Genomic DNA, 23,239 nt, shown 5'->3' with positions numbered 1-23,239 from the left:
CACCACAATCCAAGCTTCTCTTTATTTGGGCCCATTTCCAAATCACCTGCAATCAAATTACATCTAAGTAACCCCCTCAACTCTTAGTCATTTCAATTTTAGCGGGATATACATGTTCCACAATAGAAAGAAGCCATTCTAAAAGTATCACTGGAATCACAGTCCTGCCAGAGTCCTTCAAAGGGTTTCCTTCCCACAATTTCTTCTTCCTATGGATTTCTCCTGTCCCACAATTTGAAATTGGGTGCAGAGTTATGCCACCATGACAAGGTTTCATGATGCCGTGTTGTTGATGGTGCTCCAAAAACACAGATTGAAAGAATGAGAGGAGAAGGATGTTAAAGAGAACCTAAACCAAGGCAAACTTTTTAGCAAGCAGGGATCCGGATTCAACCAGCTCCCATTTGTGGCACTGCGGAGAGGTGTAAAATGGAGGGCAGTCTTTTTTTGGAGGGGGAGGCCAAGCCAAACGCGGGAAGGAGGGCCTGCCCCATCCTGATGCTGGCCCTATAGGATATCTCTGGGGTAGGTCAGAGGGCAGGGACAGCCAGCAGCTACTTAGATCACAGCCCCACCTCTTCCTGCCCTCTTTGGCCATCAGATGGCTTGGCCCTCTCTCCCAGCCCTTTATTTAGGTGTTTTTCAGGGGTTATATATGTTTTGTCTTCTTGTCACAACTTGGCATTATCAGCATAGGGCTGCATCCATTCTCAGGAAAATCGGCCTGTGTGCCCACTTCCTGAGTGTGGGGATCCCCTTAAGGGATTTTTGGCATGAGGGGCGACTGATGGGCCCAGCCTGGGGGCATATCCGGGGGATTACCCTCACACTCAGGTGGCAGGGGAGACCACCTCTGGGCTTCTGCCCTAGCGGAATCCCAAAACCTGCCATCCCAAGGTGACCAATGGAGCATCGACTGGCAGGTGGGTCAGTCGACGAGCTGTAACCCATAAAGTTGTGGCCCATTTTATTACAATTTTTTTCTGAAAATGGTGTGCTTGTGTGTTATTTCAATTAAAACTGTAAATAAAACCAGAATGTATTGGTAGGGAGGAATCCCCTCCCCTTGGTGCTGGAGTTTTGTTTTTGCTTTTGAATACATGAATCTGCTGTCTGAGTTAGCCCCTTGATCTATCAAGGTCAGCACTGCTGATGCTGAATGCCTGTGGCTCTCCAGGGTCTCAGACAGAGGTCTTTCACATCCCCTATTCACTAGAGAATTATTTAGCCACAGCATATTAATGGAACTCTCTACCTGGGGCAGAGGATGCTCTGTATTCTTGGTGCCTGTGGGGGGGGGGGGAACACAGTGGGAGGACTTCTAGTGTCCTGGCCCCACTGGTGGATCTCCTGATGGTGCCTGGGTTTTTTGGCCACTGCGTGACACAGAGTGTTGGACTGGATGGGCTACTGGTCTGATCCAACATGGTTTCTCTTACGTTCTTATTTAGAGACGCCAGGGACAGAACCTGGGATGTTCTGCATGCTCTGGCCTCTCTTATTCCTCACCTTCATGGAGAGGAGGCGAGTCAGGTAGATTTCAGGGATGGCCTTGGCTCTTTCCCTTTCCCGCAGGCTCCCTCGGCGATGTTTTGGCAGCTCAGGCTCCTCTGTGGGCTTCACCAGGTGCCAAAGCTTCATCCCGCCTTCATCAGCATCCTCCAACATTGGAGTCTCTAGGATGCAGAGAATAAAGAATTGTACAATTTTTTAAAATTGGTTTCTGAATTAACATGTTCAGGTCTTGCCAGTGAACTGCAGACTTTCTCTTGCCAATCCATCACCATGATTCTGTCTTGCAAAGGTTTCTCTTTTTTCTTTTTTGCAAAGAGCAGAAATAAAATGTGTATCTCTTCCTCTATCCTTCTGGCCCAGGGCAGGTGCTGAGATTTTCTCGACTGTATAATTTTCTCCAGCATCCCGTTCACAATGCCCATTTTTAAAAAGAGTTGCAATGACTCACTCTCTCCAGGGATGTAATCCTGGTTCTCCCTGGGAAGTTGCTTGGTCATCCGAGGAACAAGGGCAACAGTTGCTCCATCGGGCACCTAAAACGCACACAAACATGCCGATGAAGCAGCAGGGTAGAAACCTTTGCAATGCTGTGTTATTTCCTAGTGCTTTGCTTCAAGGACCAAGGATATATTCATTTGGGACCATGCATACCAAGCCACATGGAATGCTGTATGTATGTACAAAAACCTGGAGCTTTTAACTGGGTAAGAACCAGTCCAAAGCTGCTCCAGTTCACTGCTTAAATAATTTTTTAAAAAAAACTTGCAAAGGTGCTCAAAATAGAAAATAGCATAGACATATTGGGAAAGCTATTTCTGTGGCCTATGAGAGCATCTGATAAGCTTCAGGGGCCGAATATGCTCACCGAATGCGCTTCTGTGGCTTTTTGCTATGAAGGCTGTTGAACTAACACTTGCAGCTGAGCTTGTCATTTGATTTCTGTTTTGCTTTGTTTGATGGTGAAGATAAATACGCTGTCTATGATAGATTATAAAATTGTATGGCATGCACCATCTATGTATTATGATAACTTTTAATTTTTAAATAATTTAAAATAACTATTTATGATTGTTTTTATAACATGCTTTTACTCACCCTGAGGTCTGCTATAGCAGGAGAGGGCGAATAAATAAATAAATAAACAAGACCTCACATGCCCTATCTCATATGGCAGGGGTCCTAGCCTTTTTGATCCCGTGGGCACATTTGGAATCCTGACACAGGGTAGTGTGCGCAGCAACAAAATGGCTGCCATAGGAGGGTGGAGCCAATTGTAAAATTTTAGGAAGTGAGGTCATGCATAACTCTCATAGTAATTGTTCAACATTTAAAGCAGAAGCTCTGTTTACCTTTTAATCTGCACAGCCAATCAGAAGCCCTGCTGGGAGAAAGCCCCACCTAGTCCCACACACTTCCTAAAAGCAATTGGCAGGCACCAGGAAAGGTGTTGGTGGGTTGCACCCACAAGCACCATGTTGAGGCTCCCTCTCCCAAGGCCTCAGGTTTGCCTATGTTCCAAGTGGACACAGAATTGGGTGGATTTCCACAGAATCCTAGATTTAAGTCTAGTAGTATCCTAGAGACCAAAATTATTTGGGAGGGGAGGGTATGAGCTTTCAAGAGTCAAAGTTCCCCTTAACAGATGCATACAGAGCTCTGACTCTTGAAAGCTCATATCCCCGAAAGCTTGTTGGTCTCTAACACTCTACTCACCTCAAATCTAACTGTTCTGCTGCAGACTAACATGGGCTATACTTTGAAACTATCTCCACAGAATTCTAGCATCAGAAAGGAATGAAAGGCTACATAATCCAATTCCCCACTACGAAGCAGAACTTTCCATTCACCAGACCTCACATATCAACCTACACAAGAGGCCACATCAGGGCTGCAAGCCATTCTGTGCCCTGCTGGAGCCTTGCAGGAAGGTGCTGGGCGTGAGGCGGCTCATGCAATGACCCAAACTAGAATGCAGTTAATAGAAGCAGCAACAACTCTCCAGCCCTTCCTCACCTTGTAGTGCTGCACTGTGTTAAGGCGCTTCCAATTGCCTTGGACAACTGATGTCACATCCTCGTCGGAGAGGATGAGGTGCCCTGCCAGGCCTGATCTCCACTCTGTCACAGTTGGAGACAGAAAACAAAGTAAGGTTTGAGAGTATTGCTGGGGGAAAAGGCTCAACGGTCTCAGTCCTTCAAGAGGGCAGGACACTTGTCCTGTGTGCTCTCAGTATGTTCCTGGCAGCCAGACAGTGAACCCCCTGCTGGTGGTGTCTCCCCACTGAGGCTTCCTGTTGCCTTTCTTGAGTTGACCCGGAAATGGATGAAGAACCCTGGTTGCTGTTGCTTAGCAACCATGTCAGCACAGAGTCAGCAAGCAATGCCCTGAATATATAGACTTAAAAGGGGGAACTGCATGCCAGACAGCAACACAAATTGGAGAAAGAGAAAGGCTTCCATTTAGAGCATCTCAGGATCCCACCATAACAGCCATGCCCTCCAGTGCCCAAGGCTGATATGCTGCTCACCCAAGTCAAGAGAATCTGGGTCTGGCCGGTGGCAGTAAGGCGTCCCTTTGTAGATCTGGTCGAGAATCTTCTCCTTCACCTGGGTGATTGTGTCGCAGTCCAGCACCTTCACCAGTACCCCCTGGGCACCCTCTGCTCCTCCCACTGTGCTCCCAGCTTGCGCCAAGGCAGTTAATGTCTGCAAAAACAAACAGCCCAGGCAATCTGACTCAGCTGTATTCCAGCTGCCCACAAGCTCCAAACCAAGTGCTAAATTTGATCCCTAACATTACTGGGACATGAAGGAATAAGTCACAACTCTTTAGCAAAGGGCTTTAGCCTAGAATACAAGATAGGATGAGGTGGGAATCCCAGTCCTCCGTTTTACAAGGCAGATTAGTGGTAAGGATGGTGTATTGATTAACCTCTCTCTGCACCTGATCACGCTGAAAGGCTTTTTAAACCCAGCTGGGTTCAGAAATTGAAAGTAAGCCTGGCAGGTGGAAGTGTGTCCTAGAGTGGACGGCACTTGCAGGGGAGAATCAGTGGCTAGGGTAGAAACACATCTGTCCTCTGCAAATATCTGAACCAGGGGTCCCCAACCTTTTTGAGCCTATGAATTCCTTTGGAATTCTGACACAGGGCACAGCCACAAAATGGCTGCCACAGGAGGCAATGCCAGTTGCCAAAATGGTGCCAGAGTTTACCTTCAGTCACAAGGTGAAGTTTCTTGTGCTATGGAGAGAGCTGCTGCCATATAAATGTTTTTTTAAAAAAATCTGCACAGTCAATCTAGTCTCCAATGGCCAATCAGAAACCTTGCTGGGAAGAAGCCTGACTTGGCCCCATCCACTTTCTAAAAACACTTGATGGGCACCAGGAAAGGTGTGGATGGGTGCCATGGTGCCCATGAGCACCAAGTTTGGGGCCCGTGGTCTGAACAACAGTGGAGCTGGGCGCAGGCATTGGTTGAGAAAATCTCAGCAGACAGGACCACTGAGACACCTGTGAGCGGAAACAGTGACTCTTGCACTGGCCACCCTTTAGAAGTAAGCCTGCCCAGCTAGATGGAAGGATGGATTAGAACAGATCCTAGGAGCCTGAACAACTTCTTGGACCACAGCCAGCAGGGAGTTTAGCTGAAATGGAGCAGTTTTCACAAGGATGGAGAAACTGCTAGAAAGGCAGATGGGAGGGCTTGGAAATGACTGGGATTTATCGGGTGGCTGGAACAATATGTCTGAATCTCTGGCCCGCAACTAGCTCTTCCCAAGCAAGACCTTCAGCTGCTCTTACCAGCGTGCGATACTCCAGGTCCTCTCGGAGAAGGCGGTTGTCATTTAGGGTGTACTTGGCCTTCCCGGTCACCCAGTCCACCGGCCCCTTGTCCACCTGGTGCTTGATGCCTCGGAAGAGCATGTAGAGTGGCTCCCCAACAGAGTCCTGATGGGAAAATGGAGAAGGCCTCAATAGCCATCACATTGAAGAGAGGGTGGGCTATAGAGCTTCATCTGCCACCCTGAGCAAAGGCTTTTTTTTTAAAAGCAGGAATTGCTTTGCATATTAGGCCACCCCACCCCCTGACGTAGCCAATCCTCCAAGAGCTTACAGGGCTGTTAGTTTAGTGCCTACTGTAAGTGCTTGGAGGATTGGCTACATCAGGGGCATGTGACCTAATATGCAAAGGAGTTCCTGCTAAAAAAAAGGCCCTGCCCTGAGCCATTCCAGCCACACATACAGAGAAGAACTGGTTCGAGGGCAAGAATCTAATCAAGTCAATGTCAAAAATATTCTTTTTTTTAGTGGCTTGACTGGCAGCTGACCTGCATATACCAGGACTAAAAATTTGCTTCCTTTAAGTGCCTATGTCAGCAAGAGATCACTTTTTTTCAGTTTTTAAGGGTGAAATGTGTGTGTTCAGTGTTGGTCACAATGTCCAGTCCTGATTTACTGCCAACAAAATTTAGAGTTAACTCATTGCTTCTGGATTCAGAGCCACATTTGATTATTACTCCCCAGTTATTGGCACCCTCAGGCCCACTCACTCAATTCCTGGGCAAACAACCTCCCACCCCCAGGGATCAAAACACTCAGGGCTTACTGGCTACGGTTTCCAGGTAACTTCTGGAAGGGGGGCTTGTTTCCCCATGGTTACTGTATATGCATTAAAGAGCAACAGTTGGAATAGTAGCGGCAAGGAACTGGAGAGGAGGAGGAGGAGAAAGAGAATGAGAAGAAGGAAAAGAAAGAGGAGGAGAGTTGCATTTATACCCCGCCCTTCACTCAAGAGTCTCAGAGTGGCATACAGTCTCTTTCCCTTCCTCTCCCCACAAGAGGCATCCTGTCAGGCATGTGGGGCTGAGAGAGCTCTGGGAGAACTCCTTTTGAGAGAACAGTGACTGACATAAGGTCACCCAGTTGGCTGCATATAGAGGAGCGGGGAATCAAATCTGGTTCTCCCAGATTAGAGTCTTCCTAATCACTACACCAAACTGGCTCTCCCTATAGCACTGTTTCTCTCCATTATTTAATCAGTCAGTGATTTCCACCAGGCCCCTATAAAAATATTATATTGATTGTATCTTAATTTTCTCTTACTATGAGCTAACTTGGAGGCTTATGGTCAGGCAGAAAGACAGTACATCTATTACTGAATGAATGAATGTATTTTGCAGGACACAGCATTCCATCTTCAGCTCCTCCCCTCTTAAATGGACAGGTGGGGTGCCTTACCCTTACAAATGCATACAGGCAGATGGACATCCAGTTGGTCAGCAGCTTCTCCACCACAGTTTCTGTCCTGAAAGAGAACCCATTTTTATTATGGTTCTCTCCCTCCTGGAATTAGCATGGCAACCAAAGAAGTTGTGTAATGCTACAGCAAACTGAACCAGCTATGCATAAATGACTCTTTCTATGCTCTAAAGTTGGGAAATGGAAACTATCAAGCTGCTGCTGTTCTGTTTTGCCATTCACATTGAGGCCATCCCTGCTGCTATTGGGTTTGCATCAACAACTACTCCCAAAAGCCTAGCCTAAAGAGGAAAATGGTGAAGTCCTCTCACCTGCCCAGGTCCTCACCTTCTCAGCATCAGTTTGGGGTTCTTGGCCACGTATTGCTCCACCAAGTCATTCAGTAGAGTCTTGAGGATGTCTGTGAAGTACTCGAGCTTCCCATGCAATGAGACTGTCAGAAGGGAAGCGACATAAGCACGGTCCCTTGGAGAAAATGTCCGCTGGATCTCCAGGGTGTGGATGAACTGGACCAAGGGAGAAGACCAACCATTGCAATTAGGCATTAGGAAATTGTCATATTGCTGGCAATTTATGGGTGGGGGGAGTTGGATCACATTCAAGAATATGCACATGGGTTTGCCTGCATCGTTTATACAAATATGTGGCTACCAAAATAGCTTTGAGGGACAGAGCAAAAAAAAAACCAGGTTGCTTACCTGTAACTGATGATCTTCGAGTGGTCATCTATGCATTCACACCCATGGGATTAGGGTGCCTGCGCCGATCGGTACCTAGAAAGCCCAAGATTTTCATGCCCACGCCCAGTGAGCATGCGTCAAGCCCCAAGTGTACATGCCCACAGGGCAGGGCATGGATATCCCACCAGTTCCTTCTGACTGCTGTCAAGGCCAGACAAAGGAGGACTAACAGCAGTGGGGAAGGAGGGCAGCTAGTGTGAATGCACAGATGACCACTCGAAGATCATCAGTTACAGGTAAGCAACCTATATATCTTCTTCGTGTGCTTCACACCCATTGGAGAACAGCAAGCAGACATACCTGGAGGAGGGTTCTGGAGGTCATCCAGAAGTAGCAGCCTGTAAGACCAGACGTCCCACTTGAGACTTCTGGTGTCTGCGCACATCCAAAGCATAGTGTCTCATGAAGGCATGCGGCAAAGCCCAAGTAGCCACTTTGCAAATGCCAGCCAATGAAGCACCTCGAAGGAAGGCAGTGGATGTGGCCAGGGCCTGCGTGGAATGCCCACGCATGGGGCCTGGTAAGGGTCTTTTAGCTAACAAGTAGCAGAGCTTAATAGTCTCTGTTAGCCATTTCGACAATCTTTGAGATGTAATCTTAGTTCCTAGCCTTGCAGTAGAATAAGAAACAAACAAATGTGGGTCCTTCCTGTAGGCTTTTGATCTACTCAGGAAGAAAAGCAAAGCTCGTTTCACGTCCAACGAATGTAACCGTCTCTCCTCCTCGGAAGACGGTGAGGGGTAGAATATTGGTAGGGAAATGTCTGAACTAAGGTGAAACTCCAAAACTATCTTCGGAAGGAATGATATGTCAGGAACCAATGAAACATGATCCTCTTGAAAACAAAGGTAAGGAGGGGGGGTCACAACGCAAAGCCATGAGCTCCCCAATTCTCCTAGCCAAGGTAATGGCAACCAAGAAGGCTGTTTTCCATGAGAGGAGGTTCAATGGACAGATGGCCATAGGTTCAAATGGGCAACCTGACAACTTATCCAACACCAAGGAAAGGTCCCAAGGCTCGGTGGACTTTCTAGTGGGTGGATGCAGATGAAGCAGGCCCTTAAGAAATCTCTTAGTCTGTGGATGTGCAAACACAGAAAAGTCATCTTTGGGGTCATGGTGGGCTGTAATAGCAGCTAGATAAACACGAACTGAAGAGTAATTCAGGCCTGCATCCACTAAAGAGAGCAAGAACTCAAAAATTAGTGGCAGTCCCATCACATGCGCCTCAGCATTGGGACTCCCCAGAAAGTCCACAAACTTAGACCACTTGTAGTCATAAGATCGCCGGATAGAAGGCTTGCGGCTGTTCAATAAAACGTGCTGGACTCTTGCTGAAAAGCCTGAGGAGTAATCTTTCGTGCTGTTAGTTTGAGGTGTGGAACGTTGTGGTGCAAGAGCTTCCCTCCCAGGATGGACAGAAGATCTGATTTTTGGGGGGGGGGGGGAAGGTGAAACAACCCATTGGCTAGACCTAGCAGAATAAGGAACCAACTCTGCCATGGCCACCATCAGAATGCAGTCTGAATGTTCCCATAACATCTTGTTGACTACTCTGGTCAGCAATGGAAGGGGTGGAAAGAGGTATAGGAACTTCTCATTCCAAGGGAAGAGGAGGCCGTCTCCCAACGAGTCTATGCCCGCTTGCTCCTGGAACAGTAGGCTGGGCACAGAGCTGAAGCGAACACGTCTACCGCAGGACAACCCCATTGCTGGAACACTGGTGACAGGTAAGGCCAGCTGTTCTCCCACTCGTGTATCTGGGCAGCCCCCCTGCTGAAAGTGTCTGCTTGAATGTTGAGCTCTCCTGGAAGATGGGATGCCACAAAGAAGGTCTGCAGGCTTATGCACTCCTCCCAGATGTCCACTGCCAAGGCACATAGGTCCTGCCCTGACGATTGATGTAGCTGAGCGCTGTCGTATTGTCCGTCAGAATTGCCACTGTGCAGTGAGCAATCAGTGGACGAAATGACCGAAGAGCATACTGGATGGCTAGAAGCTCCAAGAAGTTGATGTGATGATGCAGGAAAGAGGGGGGGCATGGGCCTCCCACGTAGAGGCCATTCAGGTGAGCTCCCCAACCCCACAAGGATGCATCGGTGGTGACTGTCACAGATGGGGGTGGGAGATGAAATGGTGCTCCCTGTAAAATGTTGTTTTTCTCTCTCCACCAATTCAGAGGCCGGAGGACCGAGGGAGGAATCTGGAGAAGCTGAGGAGATCCTACCAAGCCATGGCATTGCTTCAGAAACCAGAGTTCGCATTTTCAACTTGGCAAAGAGAAGCACGTTGGTTGTTGCCGCTATAAGTCCCAGAAGACGCTGAATTTGAAAAACCGAGCCCATCCTCCGAGATTGCAGGAGGCTGATCAGTGATACTATATCCTCTTTGTTGGGGAAGGAAGGCCCTGTGTAGGTTGGTGTCTAGCACCGCTCCTATGAACTGTACCACAGTAGCCGGAACAAGATGGGATTTCTTGGAATTTATCTTCAAGCCCATGTTTGCAAGAAGATTCAGAGTCAGGTCGAGATGCTGCAGGAGAAGGTCCCTTGAACTCGCCACTAACAACCAATCGTCTATGTACGGGAATAGAACTACTCCTTGAAGACGCAGGAAAGCCGCCACCGCCGCCACCGTGGTTTTGGTGAATACACGTGGGGCAGTGGACAGACCAAAGGGAAGGGACCTGTACTGGAAGTGATCTGGACCTATCGCAAAATGTAAGTACTTCATGTGGCAAGGGTGGATGGTAATATGGAAGTTCGCGTCTTGTAGATCCAATGTAGCCATCCAATCCCCTTGTTTGATTAACGGCAGAATGCTTTGAAGAGTTGACATTCGAAATTTTTGATATGTGATAAAATCGTTCAAGTCCCAGAGGTCCATGATGGGTCTGACTCCCCCGTCCTTCTTTGGTACCACAAAATAATGGGAATAAAACCCACGACCCAGAAAGTGGTGGGGAACCTGCTCTATAGCTTGTTTCTGTAGAAGGTTTTGGACCTCCTCCAGCAGAGCCCTCATCTGATGCACAGACGGGGATGTAAACTTGCCCTTGTTGTCATAGGAAGATCTGTTTCCAGAGTGCGAGGAGCGTGACTTCCAGGTGTGATCTGGAGATTGTTTCTAGAAAGGCTTCTTATTCCAGGGTTTCTGCCAGGGTTTAGACTTGAAGGCCCTCGGGGCAGGAGAAGGGACACCTAAATTGCATGATATTTTAATTCTTTTGTCCATCTCCTGTAGGACAGAGTCTGTAGTAGCACTAAAGAGACCTTTGCCTTCAAAGGGAAGATCTTCTATGTAGGCCTTGGTGTCTGGCTGCAAGACTGTGGTTTGAAGTCAGTCATGGCGTCGCAGAGTGATGGCTGAGGTAAGAGTCTTTGAAGAAGTATGACCATGTATTTAGTTGCTGTTTCACTATCAGCATTCCCTCCCTTTGTAATTTCTTTACTGCGGGACACTTATCCTCGGAGAGTGAAGCTAGGTGTCCAGAAAGCTGTTCCCAAAGTGAGTAATGGTAGCGAGCCATGCAGGCAGAGTAATTAGAGATCTTGATTCCCAATCAAGCTGCCGAGTAAAATTTTCTGCTGGCACTGTCAATCTTCCTACCCTTCTTATCAGGTGAAGTAGAATGTACCTTTCTGGTTTTTGAAGAGGACGAAGAGACCACTATGGAATTAGAGAATGGGTGTGAGAACAAAAACTCAGCCCGTCTCCTGAACATGGTACATATGATCCAGCCTAAGGGAGGATACTGGAGTGGATGCTGGCTTAGACCAGGGTTCCTTGATGGTTTGCAGGATCACCTTGGTGACTCGAAGGGCAATGGCAGTGGATGTGTCACGCTGCATGATATCAAAGACCGTGTCATCAACTATAGGCTGAGGTTGGATTGTCAGTAAGGAAAGCAACTGGGCTATACGCTTGACAAGATCTCCATAAGATTTCAGGTCTTTGGAAGGCGAGATGGGGAGATCATCAGCAAGCTGAGGGTTTGGAGAAGACTAGGTTTGGGTTTTATCGATGGAGCCTTTGGCATCGGAGTCCGTATTGGAGGCGGATGACGCTCCCTGGACATCTGAGTGTTCTGACAAGTGCGGTGTCGAAGGTAAGTCTTTCGTGGGTGACATGATTAGAGTTTCCGCCAGCTTAGGCTCATGAGGTTTCTCTGTTTTTCGGCCTTCCTGCCGAGGAGGGATGGAGACAGTGGTCGACAGTGAATGTCGGGTCGGTGAATGATGAGATACCCTGGAGCAGAAGGATGCTTCCGAGCACTGCTCTCACTCCAGCGCATCTCGTGGAAGGTGGCATGGGTTGAAGGGGTAGCCCCGTACAAGTATGACCACTGACACTGATCCCACGTCGGCGGTGGAGGTGGCCTGCGGAAAGTAGACTGATGATCAATGTCAGGGTCGACTGATCAAAGTCTAAGCCGTGGCTGTAAGGTTGGTTGAGACGCATCAGGGTCTGACGGAGAGTCTCTATCTATTGCCCCGGAAACCAGAACAAGGAGAAGATGATAACTGCGTCAGATTGATCTCAGGCTCAAAACTGGAGAGGGCCTGAGTGTGTAGCATTTTCGGTACCAAGGGGCTTCTCTGACGAGATGGAGAGGCCAAGATCTGTTTAGGTGGAATCGTTGAGATAGCAGTCAAAGTCGATACCGAACAATTCAGGGTCAGAGAAGGGGTGCGACTAACATGGTCGTGCTTCTTCTGTTTCACCTTATCCTTCTTATGTTTCTTTCCCTTGTCCGGACGAGACCCCACGTCCTCCCTGCTTTTCTTCGCAGGTGTCGAGGACTCCGATTGCGAAACTGAGCCCGCACGTTTGAGGGGGCAAACGGTATCGGACAGCAGCTGGTTATGGACACCTGTCTCCACTGCCAGGGTTGATGTCGATAGAGCAGTCAACAACAGTGTTGAAAGAGTTGAAGCCATTTTACTCAGAGTAAGGGCGGACTCCACGAGAGCGGCTGAAAGGTGGGCTGCCCTATTCTTTCTGGTCTGCTTTGAAAACCGAGCACAGTGAGGGCAGGAGTTGACTTGGTGGCTCTCTCCAAGGCAGAGCAAGCAGAGCAAGTGACCATCGGGAGGAGCTATTTTACTGCTGCAACGCTCACAGCGCTTGAAGAACCCCCACTGCTTGTCCATAGACTGAGCGAAGCATGAGTCCAAATGGGGCGGGAAAGGGGGGGGTACCCCGAAAGGGTCAGAAAAAGAATCAATAACTCCCCCTCTTCTTTTTCTTTCTTTCTTTTTTTTTTGATAGTAGAAAAAGGACGATAGAAGAACAGGGCAAAAAAGGCGAAAAGGCAATAAAGGTAAGTACCAACCAGAGCTGGGAAGAACCAACTGTTCAACGCGGTAGTCAGAAGAGAACTGGCGGGATGTCCGTGCTCCGCCTTGTGGGCATGCGCACTTGGGGCTTGGCACATGCTCACTGGGGGTGGGCGTGAAAATCCCGGGCTTTCTAGGTACCAATCGGGATTGGTGCAGGCGCCCTAATCCCATGGGTGTGAAGCACAGAGGCCACGAAGAAGATCCAAGAGAATAAAGGTCCATCAGGGAATCTCAAGGGGCTGAATGCAGAAACAGAGGTGAACTCAATCGTCTCCAAGAACTCAATTGCCTCTTTGACTTTGCCATTCATGGACACAATTTCAGGTGGGTAACTGCCTTAATCTGAAGCAGAAGAGCCGGATTTGAGACAAAGATTCCCAGTGTACAAGTTTTTGAGAGTCAGAGTTCCCTTCGTTAGATATCTGATGTAGGGAGCTTTGACTTTCAAAAGCTTATAACCTGGAAATTTGTTGGTCTCTAACGTGCTACTGGATTCGAATTGTGCTATTCGTGAAGTACGAAATGCAGAAGAAACCCTCCTCCTCCACAGCAAGGCTCCTTCCAGCGGAGCGCAGCCAAAGGGAGTCTGGTCATCCAACCCACTGTGACTACCCTGCAGTGTTGACATTTGTGGGGAAAAAGTACCATTGGCCTTCCTACCTTTTCCAACACTGGAACTGTGATGTTTTAATCTGTTTACATTAGGCTAGTCTGATCCTGTCAGATCTCAGAAGTTAAGTAGAGTCAGCCTTGGCTGGTATTTGAATGGGTGACCTCCAAGGAATACCAAGGGTGTGACGCAGAGGAAGGCAATGGCAAATCACCTCTGAAATGCCTCTCCCCTAGTGGTGCATAAAACTCAAAGAGCTAGAGCTTCTGGCTGCCAGACAATATTAGGATCTCCTGGCTATTCTGTACACAATGCATTATAATGCACAATGCATTATTTTGAGTGGAGCAGTCCGTCCCCTCCCTTCCGTCTCCTTACAGCAGCCCATGTGACTATTATTTCACAAAGGTCCTGCAACCCCCAGGAATCAACTTTACCAGGGATGAAAATGGTTGCAGAGGGTGGGGAGATCAAGAAAGATCTGCGATCCTGTTGTGAGCAAATCACTGGATCCCACTCACTGTTTGGAGCTCTAGTCCTACATTCTGACCCTGCCTGGTTTCTAAACTTTTCTGACACATTTTCAGACTTTTCTCTCTACAACAAGAGTTACAAACCTGTCACTGAGGCAACCTGGATTCTAGTCTGCAGTCTGGTTTTTGCATCTCTAGCACAGGCCTGGCCCTACCCGATGGGTGTGTTGGTTTACCTTGGTGAGAAAGAGTTTGCTATTGAGGAGATTGGACAGCTGCACCAAGCCCTGTTCTACCGTCTGCCTCCGGCATTCTGGTACATCTAGACCTCTTTGGATGGGTGACTCGCGGTGGCCAGGGAAGAAGATTCGTTCCGCATAGGATTTGTAATCCAAGAAAGGAATTCCAGTGCCAACTAAGTCACTGGTGAGATCCATCATCTCCGTCATGAGGTCTGGAAAGAAAGGAAGCATCTGAGTTATGGAACAAAGTCCCAAAAGGTGTGACAGCCATGCTGCTAAGAACCAAAGAAGGTTCTTGCTGGATTTTGCCGAGAGGCCATTTGGTTCAGCACCTTGTTCCTCACAGTGGCCAGTGGAGAACTCGCAGGAAGCCCACAAGCAGAGCACAAAGATCAGCAGCTATCCATACCTGACTGTTCTCTGTCAGGACTCCCTGCCTGGTGAAACGGCCTGCCTGATGAGGTCAGGAAATCTCCCCCACTCTCATTGTTCCACCAAATTTATTTTAAAAATATATAGTTTGGGGCAGGGCTTTTTTTGTAGCAGGAACTCCTTTGTATATTAGGCCATACCATCCTGATGTAGCCAGTCCTCCAAGAGCTTACAGTAGGTCCTGTAATAAGTGCCCTGTAAACTCCTGGAGGACTGGCTACATCAGGGGTGTGTAGCCTAATATGCAAAGGAGTTCCTGCTACAAAAAAGCCCTGGTTTAGGAGGTGGGAGGGTTGGATTTTTGTAACAGGAAAGAAGATTTGTAGTCAACAGCTGTGAAATTTAAACAGATTTCCTGCATTTTTCTCCAGTTTTCCCTGCATTTTTCTCCAGGGACTGTTGCAGTTCCGCAGGGCCTGTACAGCAGAGCTGTTCCACCAGGCATTCAACTGAGGCGGTGGACATTTTGTTATTCCATGGCCTCCCTGCTGCAGGGACCCTGATGAAATAACTCTGTCAACCCATTTATTTTATTCCAGCTGGGGGATGTATGGAAGGACTGGAGGCAACTGATACCACCAACTGCAGAAGTGGAGTTTGTTTTTTAGATTGTTATATTGTTTTTAGATTGTATATTGCTCTATTATATGTATCTGATGTTAACTTTGTATTATTGACTGTTGTTACCCATTTGGGAAAAGGCGGGCTAAAAATTGAAATAAATAAATAAATAAATTTTGCGATCCAGCTCTGTTGCAGTGTTGGTTATGTTCTGCACTGTTTTTTGTGCAATGTAAATCTAAATTTGTAAACTGGTCTTATTCATTTGTGATTGTCTGTTTCATATTGTTCTTATTGCAGTGTTTTTAAATAGCGTAATCTGCACTGAATCTCAGCAAGAGCAGCAGACTCTAAATGGAGTAAGCAATAATACAAACGATGCTGCTGATGGTGACGATGACAACAGCCTTCCCTGCTATTGTTCCTGGGCAAATGGCACTCAGTGGTGTACTGTCTCTGAATACCAAGGTTCCATTTAGCTACACTGGTTTAGCATAACTGATCGACCACAGAGAAAGAAACTCCCTTTAAAGCAACCTTTTGGGATGACCTAGGAATGATGTTCAATGATCAGATCTCCCATTATATATAAGTGCAATGAATAAAAATAAATAAATATTATGATTCTCAATATGACAGCTATGAGGACAGGGTGTGTCAGGTGCTGGATCAGGAATGCACTGCTCAGCAAATTTTAATCTGCTTCTCCTCCCCTGTGAACTGGCCCCCAAGAAGCACTATTTGGAAAAGGGTTAACAGCTACTCTGCCCTCTAAGCAATGCTGCAGTTCTGATACAAGTCAGGCCTGGGGGAGAGGGGAGAAGGCATTTACAGGACTGAAGAGATGGATCCAATCACAAACGTCCATTGTCTTACCTATTCTAGCCCTGAGCTGCTGGCCACCACCACAATGTGGCACTGAATTCCATAAGTAAGCTCTTTCTTTTGCCTCTCTGGAATCTACTGCCAATCAGTTTCATCAGGTGACCTCCAAATTCAAGTTATCACACACTTCCCCCCCCCCCCCAAAATCCTTGCAAATGTTTTAGGCTTTCCATTGTACAGAAGGTGGCTCCAAATCCTACAGGGATGGTGCACAACTGCTTTCCCTCCCCAAAAAGGTGGAGATGATATGTCCTGTATTCCTTTTATCTAAGTCAGTGTGATGCAGTGGTTAGAATGTTGGACTAAAAGTGGAATATCTGGATTGAAGCCCCAGCTCAGCCAGAAAGGTTTGCGGGGCGAACTTGGGTATGTCATTCTTTCTCAACCTAGCCTATATCTCGTAGGTTGCTGTGAGGATAACATAGAGAACTATTCACAGAAGCCCCTGACCTGAGTGACCCAAGCTGGCCTGGTCTTGTCAAATCTTACAAGTTGAGCAGGGCCAGCCCCGGTTAGTACTGGGATGGGAGACCAGAGGCAAGCAATGGCAAACCACTTCTGTCTCTTGCTTTGAAAACTCAAAGGGGTCACCATAATTCAGCTGCAACTTGAAAGCACTTTCCACCTCTGCCATACACAGATGAAAATAAGAGAACATAAGAGAAGTCATATTGGATCAGGCCAGTGGCCCATCCAGTCCAACACTTTGTCACACAGTGGCCAAAAAAACAGGTGCCATCAGGAAGTCCATCAGTGGGGCCAGGATACTAGAAGCCCTCTCACTGTTGCCCCCCCACCCAAGCATCAAAATGACACACATACCACCCTGAATTCCTTAGAAGGGCAACATAAAAACATGACAGATACCTGTGAATTCTTTTTTGCACCGATCTCGGACACTTGTTTCCAGATTTTCTAGCTGGATCTGAACTTTTTTGTAATCCCTCAGAGCCTGTTTGCTCTTTCTCCTGAAAGCAAGGGGGAAAGAAATGGCTGATATCTCAGTTTCTGGCCTTGCTCTTAAAACTGTAGAAGACCAACCACATTTTAAAGCACAAAACCAAAGTTGGTAACTGGAATAAATTGTGGAGAATTCATGCCAGGTACATCTAACAAGGGAAAGGTCATGCCTCAGTGACAGAGCATCCGCTCTGCATGCAGAAAGTCCCAGGTTCAATCTCTGTTATCTCCAGTTCAAAGGAACAGTAGCAAGTGATGTGAAAGACCAGAGACCCTGGAGAGGTGCTGCCAGTTAAGAGCATGCAATGCTAACTTTCATATACCAATGGACCCAGTTTAAGGCAGCTTCATGTGCTGAGGGCTTCTGGACATTAATTGGACTTGAGGGATGTTACAATGGTTGGATATTAAGGGGACATGTGCCAAGACAGGCACTGATCTGTAATTTCAGAGGGATACACATCCCCAGATGGAATGGAATAAAAAGCAGAGAGAGAAAAGGCTTTTGACACAAAATGCATTTTTAAAGTGATCTTCTTCATCTGGCAATCATAGAGGTGTACAACCAAGGACCACGATAGGCAATCGGGTCCAGATAATGGGTAAGGGAAATGACTGCTCCTCTCTGTATGTACGAGGTCAGTACTGCAGGTTACACATTGGCTTGTGCCGCTAGCATGGGATGTGCATATGTGCAATTCCTATGTGCCTTTATGCACGTGATGGACTGGATCTTTTTGTATGCATGACATCTATTCCACAGGAGTAAGTGGCAGAAAGCAGTGGGACTATAGTGGTACATTACAGGCTGAACTTGTGGGCAGGCCCTTTATAGCCCTCTAATTTTGGAGTCACCACTAGTGAAGGGGAAGAGGGCTCATCCGTGACACCAGAGGATCATGTGTGAGTCACAGGGACTACATCCCTCCTCCTGCCACTGAGTGCTGCTGAAGTGGGAAGAGGCAGGGTTTTTTTGTAGAAGGAACTCCTTTGCATATTAGGCCACACACCCCTGATGTAGCTAATCAAGCTTACAGGGTTCTTAGTACAGGGCCTCCTGTAAGCTCCAGGGGGATTGGGGGGTACTACTACTACTACTACTACTACTACTACTAATAATAATAATAATAATAATATTTTATTTATACCCCGCCCTCCCCGCCGGGGCAGGCTCAGGGTGGCTTACAGAATGTGGCAAAAGCCATGTTAAAACAATAAAACAGTTATACATTTCAATAGCATTTAAAATTTACCATTCAATTTACATAATATAAAGTCTAAAATCAATCTAAAATAATCTCATCATTTTCCTATCTCGATTGCTGATGTTAGTGATGGCATGGTGTTCATTTCAGGTTCCATCTTGGAAGGCTAGCCGGAAGAGGGCGGTTTTGCAGGCCCTACGGAATTGGTTAATATCCCGTAGGGCCCGCACCTCTTCCGGCAGTTGGTTCCACCATTGGGGTGCTTTTATAGAGAAGGCCTGTTCTCTAGTTGTTTTTAGTTTGGCCTCCTTTGGCCCAGGTACTTCAGGAGGGTATGGCCTAATATGCAAAGAAGTTCCTGCTACAAAAAAAAAAAAGCCCTGGAAGGGGAGTGTGGTGCTTTTACTGGAAGATGTCAGGAGATGACAGTGGGGGCTGCAGCTGCCACACAGTGGAGGCGTGTAGTTACTGCATGGATAGCAGAACCCAGCATGGACAGGTGATAACATCAGTTGCCAAAACCAATTTCCAATATCCATTAATTAGCTGTATACCTCCACATCTCTCTTGTTGCCTCTCAGCACCCTCTGGTAACAGCATCACAACACCATCAGCAGTGCTGGAGGGGAGTGAAAGAAATCCTCCAACCTTATGCCCTGCTACACAAGATATATTAGGTACCTGTTTGTTTTTTATTGCTAGATAAAGAAAACACTCTAAGAATTCCAAACAGGCCTCTCAAAGAAGGGCCACAGCAGATTCCTTGGCTGCCAAAAAGCAGAGCACCAGCGCAAGTTACTAAACTAGCTTCTCGAAGGGCCAAATTATACATGACAGCCTCCCTGTGACCAACACAAAAATGCTGCTGCCATTTTAAAATGTCACAAGGGCCCAGTTCTGATTGGTCTGGCTGCACAGTGCTCCCTTCCCCGGTGCTTTTTCCAGTGCCAAAACAGTCCAAGATGAGCTTGTTTTCCTCCCCTGTGGCTGTTTCAGCACTTGAAAAAGCTTGTGGTGGGTGGAAGAAATGTTCTTGCAGCATTTGAAAAAGTCTTTTAATGGTGGTGTCCTTGTGTCAGCCTAGAAGGGTTTGGCTCTATCTCAGAGAGTGCGGCCTGGCTGAGCCTACGGAGCAGATTCTTGCTCTCAAAAGGTTCCTGATTTCCATTCCTTTCTCACCTGTAGATGAAAACAATGATGAGCACAATCAAAGCCACAAAAGAGGCTCCCACACCCAGACCAATCTGCGCCTCCAGGGGGAAGGTGAGCTGACTCTCCGTGTCATATTGCACACGACCCAGACGAAAGTTTTTGTTCCCCATCTGAACCTGCAGGAGAGAGGAAGGAGGCAGAAGTGAGGTCCATTGTGGGTCTCCAAAGATCCAGGACATCAGTTGCTGAAGGTGATGACCAAAGGTGGTTTTTTAAGAGACTGACACTTATCTGGGCAAGTAGATTATGAATTGCTTTTGAGGAGGGCCTACGTTCTCATGCCTCAACAAGATGGCTGAATTCTGGTATCTTGATAAACTGCAGTTGGTGTAGACTAACAGACTTAAGCAAAAAATCCGAATTTGTGATTCAGTCCTTGGTTCGTTTCTTGCCTCTCTCCCGCTTCGCAGCAGGGAGGATATCCTCCCCATATTGCCATCTCTCTTTTACTAGGCAATGTTAATTCAAAAACCCCATGCAATTTATAAATTCAGAGCACCAAAAACCACAATTAATATGAACCAGCTACAAACCCTAGTTCAAAACCCAGGTTTGGTGCCAACCAAGAACCCATAGTTAGATAAATCATCTACATTCTGATGTCAAAATTAACTAGGATTTGATCAAAACCTGGTTTATCAATCAGGAACCCAGCCTTTGGCATAACTATCCAAATAAGGCACCCACCCCAGTTAATTATCCTCCAAATGCCTGTTTGGTGTACAATATCCTCTCCCCGTGTCATTAACAGAGAAGGCAGCAGAGAAGAAGAAGAAAAAGACTGCAGATTTATACCCCACCCTTCTCTCTGAATCAGAGACTCAAGAGTGGCTTACAATCTCCTATATCTTCTCCCCCCACAACAGACACCTTGTGAAGTGGGTGGCACTAAGAGAGCTCTTACAGCAGCTGCCCTTTCAAGGACAACCTCTGCCAGAGCAATGGCTGACCCAAGGCCATTCCAGCAGCTGCAAGTGGAGGAGTGGGGAATCAAACCCGGTTCTCCCAGATAAGAGTCTGCACACTTAACCACTACACCAAACTAGATCTTTGGAAGGGAGCAGCTCCTCATCGCCTGAAAATCTAGCTTAGAAAAGCATCTGCAGTTCAAGTGAAACCTTCCAGATACACAACAGGGGTCAAACTTGACCTGATTTAACAGATTGTATCTGTTTGCTTGGGAAACTCAGATTATTAATAAATGAAATTTTTAAAAACCAAAACAAGTAAACCTATAAATCTAATATTTTAATCCTCTTCTACTTCTGAATTCATTCCACCATTGTGCCTGTCCCCACCCCCTCCCCGGATCAAACTCCCCTGTTGCCAGTATCCACCCCTTACTGTGAACTCTGGCAGCGAGTCTGTGCCCTCCCGCTTGGCTCTGTGCAGAGGGGCAGGTTGCTCAGACGGGGGTTCACAGTAGAGATGGTGCTTTGTAAGGGTCTTGACTCCACAGATCCCAATGCCAATCCTGGCTTCCACCTCATCTTTTGAAATGGCCAAGTCCAGATTCTCTCCCTGGAGGGAAGAGCACAAGGTAACCAAGATAAGGCAGTGTCTGACTGTAAAAGAATCATAGAGCTGGAAGAGACCTCCAGGGTCATCTAGTCCAACCTCCTGCACAACACTGAAAACTCACAAATACCTCTTCCCACATGACCCAGTAACCCCTCCTCCTTGCCCAGAAGATGGCAAAAAATCTTCAAGATACTGGCAAAACTAGCCTGAAGAAAAACTGTTTCCTGAACCCCAAAATGACGATCAGCATTCCCCTGGGCCTGTAAGAACTAAGCATTGATACAACCCTTCCTGCCATCCCCCTCATGATCTACCTAAGTTCAAACAATCAGCATTGCTGTCAGATGGCCATCTAGCCTCTGTTTAAAAACCTCCAAAGAAGCAGAGCCCACGACCTCCCAAGAAAGCCTGTTCCACTGAGGAACCACTCTGTCAGGAAGTGCTTCCTAACGTTTAGCCAAAAACTCTTTTGATTTAATTTCAACCCATTTGTACTGGTCCAACTTTCTGGGGCAAGGAAAACAATTCCACACAATATGACAACCCTTCAAGTACTTAAAGATGGTGATCATACCACCTCTCAAATCATCTCCTCTCCAGGCTAAACATCCCCAGCTCCTTCAACCTTTACTCATAAGACTTGGTCTCCAGATCCCTCACCATCTTGGTTGCCCTCTTCTGGATACCTTCCAGCTTTCTGAATCCTTCTTAAATTCTGGTGGCCAAAACTGAACACAATACTTCAGGTGAGGTCTAACCAGAGCACAGTAAAGTGATACCATCACTTCACGTGATCTGAACACTATACTTCTGTTGATACAGCCCAAAATTGCATTTGCCTTTTTAGCTACTATTTCATATTGCTGACTCATGTTCAATGTATGGTCTACTAAGATGCAAGTCTGGAGAAAAACTGATGCGTCAAGAAGCAAGGGAGAGGAAGACCTCTTCCAAGCCTTGTTGAAATGCTGCAGCTTGAGAATTTGTGCCATTAGGGAAACCAGGTGTTCCATTACCTCCACAGAGATGACGCTTCCAGGCTTGTGACGATAGGGCTTGGTGTGATCGTCTGCATTCAGGGGCTTCAGGATGGGGTCCACTTCATAGGAGAAGCGAGATGGATGCAAGGAGTTGAAGTCAAAGCTGAGATTATCCAGCACAAACTCCAGCTTCACTTGGATAGAGGGGGGCCGAGACTTAATGGCCGGCGTTCTGCACAGGATGAGGTTGGAGGAGTTAACTTCACATGGCTCTTCAAACTAGGATCAGAAATGAGGAACAATGAATGGGTGGGGGTGGCCATCACGCTCCTGGAAACAATCTGTAACCAAAGTTTAACACCAAGAATCCTTTTCTCTACCCCTGATACTCTCGGTTTCTTCTGTAAATGGAATGGGAAGGGATGGCAACAGTGTGACATGCTCTGCAGAGGGTTTATCAGGCACATTATTTCACTCCTCACCCCATTCCCCACCCCTGCTTGTCCTAGCACTGCGGATCTTTTCAATCCCCACCCCTCCCCCAGCAAACCCTTCCACCCTGGAGAAGTTGATTCCTGGGGTTACAGGTCCAGTATGGAGTAACAGGTCAGGGGGTTGCAGCAAGGATCACTGAATGGCAGTGATCAGGCATAGTCCCAAATATTGAAACACTTGAGTTGAAAAATTCAAAATAGCTTCAGGTCTTGTGATAGAAATGAAGCATTGAGTTAAATTTGCCATTCTTTTAATTCTCACTCGGGGCAGCTGTCTCATTCTGCTTATGGCCCTGGCACAGTATCCTGTTTCAGAGCTGGAAGCCACAGTCTCATTCAAAGATAAAGAGAACAGCAGGGTTTTTTTTTTAAAGCAGGAATGCAAAGGAATGCAATTCCAACTGGCTTGGCAGCAGGGGTTGTGGCCTAGTATGCAAATGAGTTCCTGCTGGCCTTTTTCTACAAATAAGCCCTGAGTGAAACAATGGTGGCATCAGGGGGTGTGGCCTGATATGCAAATGAGCTCCTACTGGACTTTTTCTACCAAAAAAGTCCTGGAGAACAGTAAAAAATATTATGGATCTATGGGGGAGATATCAAATTAGGGAAGGAGTTTTTGTTTTTAACACTTCACCGCATATGAACAAGTTGCATCTGACTTACACTGACCCTGTGGGGTTTTCGTGGCAACGATGTTCAGAGGTGTTTTGTCATTGTCTGCATCTGTGCAACAACCCTAATCTCTTCCGTGGAGGTCTCCCATCCAAATACTAACCAGGGCTGCCCCCACTTAGCTTCTGAGATCAG

General features: G+C 47.1%; 1 protein-coding gene across 1 annotated transcript in view; it reads right to left on the bottom strand.

The window, feature by feature from the left end:
* PLXNB1 (plexin B1) overlaps positions 1–23,239 on the bottom strand; it is a 159,050-nt gene that overhangs the window by 5,803 nt on the left and 130,008 nt on the right. Inside the window, exons 22-33 of the mRNA XM_060239326.1 lie at positions 21,975–22,217; positions 20,782–20,958; positions 19,405–19,553; positions 16,928–17,028; positions 14,177–14,394; positions 7,103–7,281; positions 6,755–6,821; positions 5,318–5,464; positions 4,043–4,220; positions 3,529–3,632; positions 1,964–2,048; positions 1,510–1,676 (exon numbers count right to left, since the gene is read on the bottom strand). Of these exons, the coding sequence (XP_060095309.1) occupies positions 1,510–1,676; positions 1,964–2,048; positions 3,529–3,632; positions 4,043–4,220; positions 5,318–5,464; positions 6,755–6,821; positions 7,103–7,281; positions 14,177–14,394; positions 16,928–17,028; positions 19,405–19,553; positions 20,782–20,958; positions 21,975–22,217 (1,815 nt within the window). The remainder of the gene's footprint in view (positions 1–1,509; positions 1,677–1,963; positions 2,049–3,528; positions 3,633–4,042; positions 4,221–5,317; positions 5,465–6,754; positions 6,822–7,102; positions 7,282–14,176; positions 14,395–16,927; positions 17,029–19,404; positions 19,554–20,781; positions 20,959–21,974; positions 22,218–23,239) is intronic.

This window comes from Heteronotia binoei, chromosome 5 (genome assembly GCF_032191835.1).
Source record: "Heteronotia binoei isolate CCM8104 ecotype False Entrance Well chromosome 5, APGP_CSIRO_Hbin_v1, whole genome shotgun sequence".
Taxonomy (NCBI): Eukaryota; Metazoa; Chordata; class Lepidosauria; order Squamata; family Gekkonidae; genus Heteronotia; species Heteronotia binoei.
This window is presented reverse-complemented; position numbering and strand designations above follow the sequence as displayed.